The 14,645-nt window shown below is 47.1% G+C and overlaps 1 protein-coding gene across 2 annotated transcripts in view; it reads left to right on the forward strand.

Annotated features, from left to right (window-relative positions):
- The window catches only part of ZNF536 (zinc finger protein 536), a gene marked incomplete at both ends in the record, with an annotated part of 235,588 nt that overhangs the window by 74,097 nt on the left and 146,846 nt on the right, over positions 1–14,645 (forward strand). For both annotated transcript variants that reach the window (XM_082862443.1, XM_082862444.1), the window contains one exon: positions 5,636–5,788. In XM_082862443.1, coding sequence (XP_082718569.1) covers positions 5,636–5,788 — 153 coding nt within the window. The remainder of the gene's footprint in view (positions 1–5,635; positions 5,789–14,645) is intronic.

Raw genomic sequence — 14,645 nt, forward strand, 5'->3', positions numbered from 1 at the left:
TTTGCTATTCTGCCCCCTTGACCTTTGTGTTGCAAGGGTAGGGTGGCCAGGGAGGAGAGGGAGACAGTAAGGGGCACACTGTCTCTCCTCTGAATCGCTTCCAGCCATTGGCTGGACTAGTCAGTGGTCCCAACTTAGCGCAAAGGCAGTTGGGAAAAGCAGGCTCTCGTGGAATACATAGGAGCACGTACTATCCCTTTCATGGTCGTTTCCTCCCATATCTCTAAGAGCCATCCCTGTTGCTTATTTGGCTTAGATTGGGCTAGGGTGGGTGAAGGAAAGGCCACAAAAAGGGTGAAGACAGCCGGCAGTGGGCTTGGGGCTCTTCCAGCATCGCAGGATTACAGGGAGCCGAGGGGAAGGGCCAGTAAGTCCAGCTGGGGTGGGGTGAAAGGATTTGCCTGAGGACAGCCAGGCCCCGGGGACCCAGAAGCAAAAGATTCTGCCTCCTGACTCCTGAGGCAGCCTTCTTTGCAAACAAGACTATTTTAAAGAGGTACCAAGGAAGCTCAGTGTTTCAAGATAAACTGGGGGGAAATCTACCCTTAAAATACAAAATTATTTCATAAACCAAGTATTTAAATTCCAAACCAATATGTGAGTGAGGTTAAGTATATAAGGAGGCACTCACAGATTCAAATCAGATTTGTGTACAAGGTAGCCAGTCTCGGGGCTGGATTCAGACAGCTGCTGATGGTACTGTGTGTGTGTCTAGGCTTTAATGTTTGAGAAGTTATTTGTCTTTCTTTCTAAGCATCTGATTCTTTGTCTATCCAGGCTGCCAGTTTGTGGCGGTTGCTGATGAGGATTCCAATATGATGACCCATGACCTTTTCTTTTTTTTTTTGTGATACGCGGGCCTCTCACTGTTGTGGCCTCTCCCGTTGCGGAGCACAGGCTCCGGACGCGCAGGCTCAGCGGCCATGGCTCACAGGCCCAGCCGCTCCACGGCATGTGGGATCTTCCCGGACCGGGGCACGAACCCACGTCCCGTGCATCAGCAGGCGGACTCTCAACCACTGCACCACCAGGGAAGCCCTCCTTGACCATTTTTAGTCCCCCGGCCCCTCCTTCAGCCCACAGCTATGGAACCTCCCTCCTACCCTCCCTCTGTGAATTCTCAGGGAAGGTAATGAACCTTAATGTCACCTTGGCCTAGGCCAACCTTGCTATACACTCAGAGGCTTAGAAGCAGCAAATGGAAATGTAGGAGGCATGGTTTCTGACCTTGAGATGACAAAATTAGGAAGGTCAATTGTCTGATGTCCCCCACCCCCAAATAATATATCTTTTTTTAATTGAAGTATAGTCGAAGTACAATATTATGTAAGTTATATATATTATATATAAGGTGTACAGTATAGTGATTCACAATTTTTAAATGTTATGCTCCATTTCTAGCGATTATAAAATATTGGCTATATTCTCTGTGTTGTACAATATATCCTTGTAGGTTATTTTATACCTAATAGTTTATACCTCTTAGTTCCCTACCCCTATATTGCCCTTCCCTCTTCCCCTCCCCACTGGTAACCACTGATTTGTTCTTTATAGCTGTGAGTCTCTTTTTCTTTTATATTCAGTAGTTTGTTGTATTTTTTAGATTCCTCATGTAAGTGATAACATACAGTATTTGTCTTTCTCTGTCTGACTTATTTCACTTAGCATAATACCCTCCAGTTCCATCCATGTTGTTGCAAATGGCAAAATTTCATTCTTTTTTATGGCTGAGTAGTATTCCATTTTATATATATATGTGTGTGTGTCACATCTTCTTTATCCATTCATCTGTTGATGGACGCTTAGGTTGCTTCCATATCTTGGCAATTGTAAACAATGCTGCTATGAACATTGGGGTGCATGTATCTTTTCCAATTGGTGTTTTTGTTTCTTTTGGATATATACCCAGGAATGCAATTGCTGGGTCATACAGTAGTTCTATTTTTAGTTTTTTGAGAAACCTCCTAAATTCTTGAAATAAAACTTGAAATGATTGGATCCATGTCCTCTTTTTTATCTAACCACTCTCAGCTTGTAGGAACAGGAGAAAGCTTGCAGAGTTTTTGATACCTACTACAATTCACCTGTTCTAGGCTGAAACTGGGGAAGGGTTGCATGCATAGTCTATGTTCCCCTGGAATATTATTTGCTGCCACCATATATAAGACATCCATTCCTGAAGAATAGATCCCATATTATTTAGTGGGGTCAAGAAAAGAAACAGGGGTCCCAGGAGTTATTTCTCATCCCTTTCCCCATCCTATGAGAGCCAGAGCACACCCAGGCTGAGGCTGTGTTGCCTGTAGCCAGATGCCCCAACTCTCAGGGACACCCCAGCCTCTAGGAGCTGGCAGCGCTCCTTTCACAGAGAAGCAGGAGGAACAGCCAGTGGGGCTGAGGCCGACCTCTGTTCACACGCCCACCTTCAGCGTCCTCCACACATTTAGAGAAAGTGTCTGATCAGAGGGAAGAGATACTGCAGATTTTAGGAAAAGGAACATTTCTTTAAAAGCTCATACCAATCCAAAATCGGCTTGACAAAGGACCACAGGTGTCATTTTTATAATGCTTCTTCCTTTCTGTCGTGTGTTTCCTGGAAGGGCTGGGGAAGGGCTGGTCTGTCCATAAGCAGGACCCGTGGTTCTTCCCCGGCCAGCTGTGTGTGGCCACAGGCAGAGCCTCGGGACTCCATCTGGGGAGCCTTGCAGGAGGACAGCTGCTAGTGCTTTTACGCTCTGGGCGGGTAGAGAAGGAATCGGAGAGCAGCCTCGTCTTCCCCTCTGCGTGAGCCCCTTGAGCTCTCAGCGGGGCTGGGCTCGGTTTAGCGCACCTTGTTCCTCGATACCCGTCCAGGTGTAGGCAGGGACCCACACACAGGCCCTGCGAGTGTGCGGCTCAGCGGGCCTTCCTCTGCCATCACTGACTGACTGTACTTGGCTTTCAGCCTCTCCGGGCACTTCCTGGGACCACCCACAATTCCCCTTCATCGTTGCTCAAGTTTGTTTTTCTAGTTGGATTAGTCTAAGAGTAAACGCCATAGGCCTTCTGGCCCTCCAAAAAAACAAAACAAAACAAAACAAAACAAAACAAAAACAGAAAAAACATTCTGTGTAAAGTGAAAATTAGACTCTTAAATCTGCAAAGAAAGCTGTTTATCTTACAAATTCATTCTTTTTATTGGACCACACATATCCAAGATAGAAAGATAAAAGGAAAACAGATACAGGCCATTGCTTAGAGTGACATATAATGAGACACAGCTCATCCTCACCTTCTGTAAAGCCGGCGGGAGCGCAGGGCAGCGGCCTTATCTGTCTATTTATCTATATTGTGCCCTGGGCCGGGGCCCACCAAAAGCTACAGTGGAAATATGTTCCCCACACTCTCTATTCTCTTCTGTTGGACAGCCCTGCCTTGGACTGCTCCCCAGCGGCTCCGACGGAGGAGGATCTGGGGAAGGTGCTCAGCTGCAGACCGTGGGACACGAGGACAGGCAGGGATGCAACCTCAAAAGCCCACACCTGCCTACTCCTGTCCTGAAGTCAACACTTAGTTCTGCTCATCATTCAAATGGACAGCTCATGGCCTCCTACCTTAAATAGGGTGTCTTAACCCTGTTGCAGGGAGCACTTGGGCAGAATTTTAATCAGGCTCGTTGTTATTTTAAGCTGACCTCATGATCCCACAAAAGGAATGAGTAATGCCGGGAGGGCAAATGCAACAGGTTTGGGGTTGATGTGACTTGGGGGTGGTGGAGGGAGATGGGTAAGAGGTGGCCTCTCAGCTGTTTATCTAGGATGCGGTTGACTTGGAATTGGCATCTGGCATCTGGCCATTGTTCTCCTGGGCTCTCAACAAACTGGCTCTTTAAGACAGAGGTGGTGGCAGCCCTGGTGGACTTGACCTGCGGACAGGGACTTCCTGCTAGGACTGCATGTGGGACATTTGTTTGCTGTGACCTGGGAACACTCTCTTGTGCCTGTTATCCCTTATCAGCAGCCCAATAGCCATCTTTGGTAGTCTCTCCACAGTCATGTGGACAACCACAAAGCTAGTGCTAGGTCGAGTGAGTTCTAGATGTGGATGAACTGTGTCCCCCTCCCTGTGTAAAATTACTAGGAGAAAAAAAAAGCTGGGCAGTTAGACCTTTTGAACAGCTCTTCCAAGGATGGTTAGAAGAGTTGTGGAGAATAGGATTAAAAGTGAGCCTTCAAGGAAAATTTCTAGGGTGATGATGCCATCGTGCACAGTCCAAATTCAGAGAGGATGCTCGAAGCCAAAGGGTTTCCACGGTTGCACCGAGCAAACATCCAAATAAGAATTAAGTGCGACTGCCTTCATCTTGTTCATGGCCTGTAAGTCTGTCCCTTTTGGCTGTGAGCAGAGAACACCAGGAACGTGTGTTGAAGAATAAAAGCAATTTGCATTTTCCATTGCTTGGAAGGTACAAACCTTGTTTTTTTTTTGCTCTCTGCAGAGCTCACAGGTCTGCTTATTATCCCAGAAGGTCCCCTTGTTCTCATGGTGAAATCTACCAGGAGACCTAGAGGGTGGGCCGGAAGCTGCGGCCAGGACCCTGCCAGCCTCAGGAGCTTGGGTTATGTGCCAGGCGGCAGCCTCCAGCCCTGCGGGGAGGCCAGAGGAGAAGGCTTGCCTGCCTCCCCTTCTCGAGATGCAGAGTCCCAGCTCCTGCCCTGCTCCCCTGATGTCACCTCTTTGACAACATGATGTCAGGCCTCGGGTGTTGCAATAACATATCCTCCAACCACTAGATATTTTCACAGTTTTATTTACTATTATGTCCCATCATTTCTGTGCAGAAGGCAGCCGTATGTAAATTTTATTCCATTTTCTAATGGTTTGGGTTACATAACAAATAACAGCAGGAAGGAAAATTTGTATTGATACTTTACAGAGGAAGTTCTCAGGTCACTGCACAAAGATTTAACTGCAGTGCTCTAAGTTTATGGGAGTTTTGCAGCTGAGTTTCTGCACATGACTTTGAATATGTCACTATATGTTTATCATGGGCTAATTGTGGAACCGCATTTCCATACTTTTTCTTCTCCCTTTCATGAGATTACACCAGCCAGCGATGGAGGCAAGACTCTACAAGGAAGAAATGATCAGTTTGGGATAATTTTCTTTCCTGTCCCAAAATAGCTGTACGTCTGCATGTCTTGGGGACTCAGCCGAGACACATTTTTTCTCATTTGTTGCCTGATATAATGCAAATGTGATTTCGATCCTATAGCAAACTCTCCAGCTAGTCCATATTATAAATTAATCAGACTCAACAACCACCAACATTTTTAAACTTTTGAAAAAAAATGTTTAATAGGAGCTAAGCAAAAGAAGAAATCAAACCAGCTGCTGACACAGCTGTTTCTTTTCTTGTTTAATTCAGTTCAATATAAAGGTACCATATGCTGCTTAAAATGATGATAGGAAAGATGAAATAATTTAAGAGAATAACAAGAAAATACGTGAATTGTCAGCATTCTGTCAGATTTAAAGAATGAAATAGACAGGTGTACTATTGACACGTTTAGCCTTGTGTGGTGTTGGCAGTTTGGGTGCGAACAACTTCTGACATGTGCTGAAGTGATGTGAGAATATTTCTCCTCCATTGCAGACATTGGAGAGGAGGCTGGGAGATCTGCCGGCGTCCAGCAGCCCGCACTGCTTCGAGACAGGAGCCTGGGCTCGGCCATGAAGGACTGCCCGTACTGTGGGAAAACCTTCCGGACATCCCATCACCTAAAGGTCCACCTGAGGATACACACAGGTGAGGGATCCAGGTGCACAGCTCGAAGGAGGAGGCCCAGGGCTGCCATGCTCCTGTCCTAGGTCCACCCTCTGTGGGCCTATCCGTGCACCATTGTGTGGGTCTGAACCGACCCTAACGACCCAGTTCTTTACTCCATACTCACCCCCCTGAATGACACATGGGCATGTGGACATGGATCTCCCATGGTCCAGGCCTGGGATGATGATGCTTTGTCCGAGGCCCTGTGACATTTTGCTGATGGCATCCTTCTGCTGCACTGAAGTAGCACCTCCCACATCCTCACATGGACCAGGGGTCTTTCAGGTGCAGATGATGAGAACCCAGCTCAAACTCTAAATATACAAGGGCACGTAGGAGGTCTTTGAAGGCAGGCTGGCTTCTAGCCCAGCTGGGGTTACGTGCCCACACCTGGGACTGGATAGATGGAGAGGAGGGTGGGTGGCTCTCCACTGGGTCTCCTCAAAAGAAAACTCGAGACGCTCTTAACCAAGCCACTGGACCACCGTGGTCATTTCCCCTGTTACGGCGTTGTCCGAGCCCCTCAAGGTGAGGGCTTCTTTTGGTCTCTCTGTCTTGTCTCTCGGTCATGGTTCTTGTGAGCTTTTCTGCTAGTTGTTTGCACATTGCCAATACAAAAAAAATCTCTCTGACATATGGACACCTCCATTTTCTTTGATTTTTCTCCTGACACTTTATCTATTGGAGTGTGAGCTGCTTCAGAGGATAGACAAATATGCCATCTATTTTCAGAAATAATTGTGGTCTGTTTCCCAAGGAATCAATAAAGCTTAGGGTTGTGAAGGATATTTAGTGTGTACGGGCCTCATGTGCAGCATGTGGTTAAAGACAAGGCACCCTCACCTGGACCCTCACCTGTGCCTGCAAATCTCCCTGACACCCAGAGGAGCCCTGAGGACAGGTGGCAGCGGGATGGGCTGCTGTCTTTATTCTCAGCCTGGGTGCAGTTGGGCATCACCCCTGTCCCTCCCTGTCCTGGAGCACTTCTCTCATGGGGTCACCCCAGGGCAAAGAGGGGTCTCCTAAAATTACGTGCCAAGCTTGCTCACTCTCCAGGGTCCATGGTACCCGACCCACCTTGCCCATCTTCACCCTTATCACCACACCTGCGACCCCATTGCCTTCTTCCTGTTCCTCCAATGCAGAGTGCTTGCTTCTGCCACAGGACCTCTGCACCTACTGCCCCCTCCACCTGGAATGTTCTTCCTCCAGGTGGTCACTGGGGGCTTAGCGTCATGTGATCTCTTCAGAGAGATTGCGTGACTACCCTGCCTGAAATATCCCTCATGCCCCTGCTTTATTTTCTCCATAGACTTAACACCTTCTGAAATTATCTTGTTCAGTTCAGTTATTCATTTCCTTCTGTGTTGTCTGTCTTCCACCAAGTAGAATGTGAAGGTGTAATATTATCCATCTATTTAATTGCTGTAGAACCCCGGGGCCTACAAGAGCACCTTGCAGTAAACTGCAGCTTACAGGGGGCATGGTACATTTATTTGAGAGGTTGAATGGCAGAACAAATAAGTGAGTGACCCTACTTCTGCAATGCCTGCCCTGTGACAGGTAGCACAGAGGGGACAAGTACAGTGGGGAACGTGGACCCTTCCCTAGGGAACCTGTGGTCCTTTGGGAAAGGCACCCTGCACACGTGAGCTGGTCAGAAGCCACAGCGTGGCAGCCAGGCTGCAGGTGCTAGATTTCTGGTTATGGATGGAAGACCTTTCCGCAGGAGCTTCATGAGGAGTCCCTTAGTTCCTGCCTCAGGGCCTTTGCACTTCTCTGTAAGATAGGTCACCAGCTTGCACCCTCACCTTCAGAGTTTGGCACCAATGTCCCCTTCTCAGTAAGCTCTTCCCAGTGATGGGGCTCAAGGAGAGGCAGCTCAGCTTTCTCAGATCATGGTAATTTCCACTTTCCTCCCCAGGTTGGAGCCGGGTCCCCTAGTGTTGTGGTGGTTGGGAGGGACCCACAGACCGTCAGGACATGGGAGACAGTCCACCAGGGCACCCACGGTCTCACTGCCTACAGGAGTGTGGAGACCTGGCCAGGCGGGTGCTGTGATACTTCCCTTTCATGTGATGTGGATACAGGCTCCTGGGCCAGGTTTCCCAGGTGCATGATGGCTCACAACAGGTGAGGCCGGCCCTGCCGGGGAGTGTGGAAGGAAAGGGGCAGTGCCTCCCAACCAGGAGCTCTGCTGCCCCTGGGGGCTCCCACCCCCATCAGCTTGCCTGTGGTTCGAGTGGAAACGCCACAGAATATTCTTGGTAAATTAGGACTGAAGCTGGCAGAAAGAAGTCTTGCTGAACCTGGGTAGAAACAAATGGATACTGTTTTTAGAAGTTTTAAAGCTTGAGAAAGATTATGTTTTTCCAAACTTCTGCTTCTTTTGCGTCACAAACTTCCGAAGTTTGTGATCAATAGTCTTTGGAGACACAGAGAGAAGCAAGACAGGGCCACGGACAGAGGCATTCCAGAAACTTCCCAGAATAAGGGTGAAAATGAAAGAAGCCATGGAAACATCACACCACCAGCCCTCCTCGGAAACAGAATTTGTAGTGTTTAAAAGGCAGAATGGTAACCAGATAAAGATCAATTTCCTTTTATCAAAGAACAAAGAAGTTGGAAAATGCTTACACTTGCGCTTCTGAACAGAACAGAAAGTGTTACACGTTATAAATCACCAAAGTAAAACATCCATTATGACAATATAAAAGTGTAGATTACGTGTAATTAAAAATCAAAATCAAGTGGTTTGTTAATGAATGAGTTAATAGGGGCCCCAGTTGTGGAGATGTCCTGTACTGCCTTCCCCTTTCTCTTTGCAGTTTTGTATTTCCCAGTGACATGGCCAGAGGACAGCAGTCTCCAAAATAGAAGAGTTGTTTTCCAAGATGCCATCTTTTGAAGTTTTTCTATAATGGACCCATACGAGCACATTAAAAATCCAATGTGTAATAAATATATTTTAATTGGTCAGGATATGAGGTGGAACATTCTCTGCGTCTTTCTGTCCTACTCCATCTCTATGGGAAGTTTTGATCGTATAGCATCAACTCTGATAAAAACACTTTCCATTATTAACTCCACTACATTAACTCAGTTACTGCTCTTCTTCTCCCAACACCTGTTTATTAGAGAGGTTCTGAGCAGAGGCACCAGTCAGGTTGCTTTGAACACCTGTGGGCTGGGCAGAGCCTGCAGGTAGCAAGAACGTTTCTGTTGTCCCCCAAGCTCCAGCCAGGTCCATGCGTGATGGAGGGGAGGCACCCAGAGTACCCTCACATCCTAGGGGCTGCCCCTCTCCGGCTCCTGCAGGGCAGACGTTGATTGCTGCCCACACAGGGAAGGCGGAACTTCTCTCCTATTTGAAAGTTGGGCTGATTGGGACCCAATCACTGGACGTGTGCGATTTGTCTTCTAGAGTACGCTGCCGGTGATCGGAATTCAGAGCCAGTCAGTAAGGAGACTTTGTCGGTTAGGGTTCTCCAGGGAAACAGTGTGCGTGTGTGTGCATGTGTGTGTGTATACACATCTATGTACATGTACATATATACATATCTATATACATATACATACATATCTATATACATATATACACATCTATATACAAATATATACACATCTATATACAAATATATACACATCTATATACAAATATATGCACATCTATATACATATATACATATACATATATGGATACATCAATATACATCTATAAATATACATATATATACAAATATATATCTAGACATATATATACACATCTGTGTACATATACATATATACACATCAATATATATATACATATAGAGAGAGAGACAGAGAGAAAGAGAGAGGTCTTTATTATAAGGAATTGGCTCACTTGATTATAGAGGCTGAGAAGTCCCCTGATCTGCAGCTGGTCAGCTGGAGGCCCCCGAGAGTGGATGGTATAAGTTCCAGTCTGAGTCCAAAGGCCTGGGAAGCAGGAAGGCTGATGGTATAAGTCCCAGTCTGAGATGGAGTCCCAGCTCAAACAGAGAGCTCCCTTACTCAGATTTGTTCTATTCAAGCCTTCCATGGATTGGATGAGGCCCACCCACACTGGGGAGGGCAATCTGCTTTCTCAGTCTACTATTCAAATGTTACTCTCACCCAGAAACACCCTCACAGACACATCCAGAATAGTCTTTGACCAAATATCTGGGCAACCCTTGGCCCTGTAAAGCTGTTGCATAAAATTAACCATCTCAAAGATGCGTCAGCAAGCGCTTAGTCATCCCATGCAACAGGAGGCGGGGATGCCCCCAGGTGGCCCCTGGCCGAGGCCAGCAGTCATTCCTTTATTGGCTGCCTGCAAATGTACTCCATCCGTTCCCTCACTACCCCGTCCTCCAGGTACTACATTGGGGATACTCTGAAGGGTCCAGTGTGTCTGTTTTGTGCAGGAGGTAGGCAGGCGCTGATCAGTTCCTGAAAGGCTGGAGGGGTGTGCCTTCCCCACAAGCCCCAGGAGGGTGTAACACCCCATGTGATGACCCAGCTGTGTGTCAGGTTTCCCAGGGGGTGCCTGTTGTCTCAGGAAGGCCATTTTAGAGAAATATAATAAGCAACCTCACTCATGAAAACTTGGAGGCACTAAAGTTCAGAGACTAATTAAAAATAAATCTCATTAGTTTTTTCCTCTCTCAAACTATGCTAGTGGTTTATTAATCTGGTTTTGATTTGCTGCATGTTTTGGTCTGGCCCTGAGTTGGGCATCTCTTTATGGACTAGATTTGTACAGGGAAGCCAGCCGTGGTTCTCCAGGGGTCTCAGGGTGGGCTGAGGGGCATGCCCAGCACTGCCCACCCTTCTGGGTGCTGCCTCAGTGATATAGCGGCTGAGCGCTGCCCAGGTGGGATGCACGGAGTGCCCTCCTTGGCTCTCACCTGCATTCTTGGCACCAGACCCGAGGCTCCTCTGTCCTGATGGAGCCAAAGGGGACTATGGAGGTGAGAAGGCTTCTCTCCTGCAGCCCCTCCAAAGGGTTGTGTGCCCTCCCTGTGGGGAAGGCACAGCCTGGGAGTTTTCTTGCCTCATGACTGAAGCTGTCTACACAGCATGACAGCAACTGGCTGCCCACAGAAAAATTCAGCCAACAAGGATGGTATAACATCAACAATGACAGTAACTGTAGTCACCAGTCTCTGTGCACTCACGTGTGCAAGCACCGCTTGCTGCTCGTGGATTATTATTATTCACCCCTTAATCCTCACAGCACTTTGGAGACCAGGTTCCAAATCCCCCCTTATCCTGCCCCGTCCCCTTTGCAAGGGGCGGGAACGGAGCCTCAGAGATGTGCAGCTACCCACCCAGAGTTGCCCAGCACTGATTACAGGTCATACTCCAGATCTGCCTATTTAGAATCCCATTCTATTAACCACTGCACTGTATTGCTATTTTTACTTTTCTGGGTGAATTTTTGCCTTGTTTTAGGGAATTAATGCAACATTTCTTTGACAGTGTGTGTCCACACCATAACCAGCTGGAGGAAAGGAAGTGACTTGTACCCACAAGGTGTGTTGACGCAGCCTCCCAGCGATTTAAAAGGGAAGTACTGTGCACCCTGGCTCCTCCTTGCTCCCTAACTCAGACTGGCCTGAGGCCTCCTTGACCCGCTTGCCTCCAGTTCCCACCACCCCAATGAGCTTAGGGAGGCGGTGGGGCAAGGAAATGGCTACTGTGGCTGGTGGAGGCCCCCTGACCCCTGGCATGGAAAGTGGGGTGGAATTAGACGCTGACATAGTGGAGATGATAAACTCCTGATGCCTTTTTGGAAACTGCCTTTCAACCAAGCAGCGACTGGTCTGTGGATGTGGGTGGAAATGAAAGTTCAGCCCGCCTAAGCTAGGTGCCTTCAGCCTGATACACACACAGCTTACCTTTGATGCTTTTGCGTCTCCTCTTCTGGTGAGGTTACCAGGCTGTTTCAACATTTATAAAAACACATTGAATAAATGTTCAGAAAAGGATTGGTTAAAATGGGCGCTCTTCTCATTTCCTCTTCTAAAAGGAGAGCATTGAGTTATTCTTAGTGGGGGACAGATACCTGCGTAATGATGAGAAAACAAAAAGACCCATTTGCCCGAAAGGAGACGATTCCTTTTTTTCTTTTTGTTTTGAATTAAAATTCTGTCGTTTTTCTAAGATGAACTAAAAGCCCATTTCCTTCTTCCACAGTCCCCCATCCTTGCTTTTCCTGCCTTAATGACATCCCAAACTTTTGTTGAAAATAATTGATTGAATTTAAATTTCCTTAAAAGTTTAAGAGGTAACGTTACAGTATAAATTTCCTACCAAACACTAAGTAGGGAAATATCCATTAGTGAAATTAACTACAGTTTCTAGGTAGCTAACAATGTACCGTATACAGTAGGGCATGTCTAATGAACACTGCAGTGGGTGATATTTCATTATACAAATTAATGCTCACATTTTAATGGGAAAGTCACATAATGAATCTCGGCTTCAGTGACAGCAATTAGAGACACAGATTGTCCCCTTCTGGACAAGGCACTGTTTAGCAATAAGCAGCTGTGTGAAAAGTCTTCAGGTTTACAACATATATATGCTTTGGGGGAATTAGTGTACAATTTATATTAATGTACTGAAGCTTCTCTGCAAAGGCACGACCGTATTTATCTCTCCTGGTATTAACTAAGTAAAGACATGTAGAAAGACTAAATAAATATCAAATAGAGGATGCAAATACGGGAAAATATTAGGTTACCCAACTTAAAAGTGAAAACACTTTTGGGGTTTTAACACACACACACACACACACGAGAAAGTTAGAAACATGAAGCCCTTCTTAAAAGCTTGATAAAGGGATTTCCAACAAGAATAAAATGAATCCCCCTGTTATTTTTGGAGAAGCACTATAGGGAACTTGCTCTGAATAGTTCCAGAATAACTCCCCAGAACAGTGAGGTTTCCTTGAATATCAAGTGCAAAGTGAGGCTCAGAATGATGAAAGACATGACCATGTAAAAATAGGTACAATGAACTAATTAAACCACTTGGTCATATAGTTCTTAAAATTTATGATACAACGACTTGGAGAAGTTATCAATGATATTCCAGAATTGAATATACATCTTATGCCATGTGTCAGTGGGTAGCTGGTTTAATGTAAGATGGTTCCAATAATTTCCTTAGACCATGGAGTGATGAACTGATGATTTTTTAAATTTATTACGCCTTTTCTAGCAAAACTCCCTTTTCTAGAAATGCATTGTTTGGGCCCACTTCTTATTCCTTTAAAATATTGTGAGAAGTTTCCCCACAGAAACCTACTGTTGTGGTTCCCTGCTTCCTTTGGTAGGTGAATGGCTCAACACTGGTCATCCTTTTCCCAGACACAAGTTTCATAGACCAGACCTGGTCTGCAGAATAGGGTCTTTGGCCCTCTCTGTGTTTGAAAAAGTTTTTAAGTACATGCCAATATTTTAAAACTGGGATATTGCATGTAGAAATCTGGAAGCAAGGCTTTCCTTAGATAGAGGTCCTTGTGTCCACTGCTGGTGGCATTGGATGGCAGTGGCCCTCCAGGAGAGGTGGGTGGCCCCCACCCCGCTGTTTCGCACACTCATCGTCTGCTCAGCTCTGAAAGCATCTGAGTGTATGGCTCCTGCAACAGGCAGATGCAAAGACATTGAATGCGAACATCGTGGAGGTGACCAGAGGGCTCATGTCACCCTGCAAAGCCTTGGGAAGTCTGTCCGATTCCCCCCAGTAGATTTGGACTCACTTATGGGTCTGAGGACAGAGCTGCTGGCAGGGTCTGAGGTTGTCTGGGCCACGGGGCTGCACAGAACGTCTTTCCGAGTCTCAGGCAGAGCCCTGCCCGGGCGGGAGCGGGCTGGGTGGGATGACGCTGACTAAGAAGCAGCTCTTAGCACAGGACTCGGCGTTTGTCAGTCGACGAAACCGAAGAGCAGACCTTGCCCATACCTCAGAGCCCGCTGAATGTGCTGACAGGTTTTTCCCACCCAGTCCAGGCCACTGTTGTGAGACATTTGCCTCCTGGGTGCTCTGAAATGTGCCCTCCAGGGAGGTTGCTTGGGAAACAGCTGGACTATTTCCAGTGAAACGAGACCCTTGGGTGGCCAGGCTTCCCCAGGGGGATGTGCTCACCCCTGGGTCTGCCCACCAGAAACGCACCCCAGCCGGGGCTAGTGGTGGTCTCAAAAGCATTTCCTTGCACCTTTCGTAGTGATGAAGCCCAGGAAAGGCTTTAAGGCAGAGGACGATAGTGGTTATCCAAATCATTTAGGGGTTATAAAGAGAATACAATCAGGTTTTTGTTCATTTTTAAAACGAAGCGTCCAAAGCGGGTGGGTTTATCCCATGCAGCTCACTCTCGAGCATTTATCTGGGGAATTGGGTGGTAGAGGGCAGTCACCCAAACAGAGCCTCTCAGGAACTTGGAGGTGGAACCACGTGGAGAAACCACTGCGAGGGCTGTTCCAGGGTGTGTGCACGGGCGGTGCATGGAAGGCTTTCTAGAGCCTGTGCAGTCGAAATAATCCTTGAGGACTCTCGTTAAGTGGCCCCGAATTTCCCAGGGCCTGGATCCTTGGAGGCTTCGATGCTAAGAATTAACCATTCTTGCTTCTCAGATGTGGCCTCTTTTCCCTGGAACAGTGGTGGTCAAGGCCTGTTTAACTTCAAAAGAACAGTGGGTCAAGTGAAGAGATCCTCTCCTGCACTGTGTGATGAGTATGTGATGGGTGGGGTGTGTGTGTGATGTGTGGTGTGTGTGTGTGATGTGTGGTGTGTGTTTGTGATGTGTGTGTGTGTATGTGATGTA

This window comes from Leucopleurus acutus, assembly GCF_964270905.1.
Source record: "Leucopleurus acutus genome assembly, chromosome: 20".
Lineage (NCBI taxonomy): Eukaryota > Metazoa > Chordata > Mammalia > Artiodactyla > Delphinidae > Leucopleurus > Leucopleurus acutus.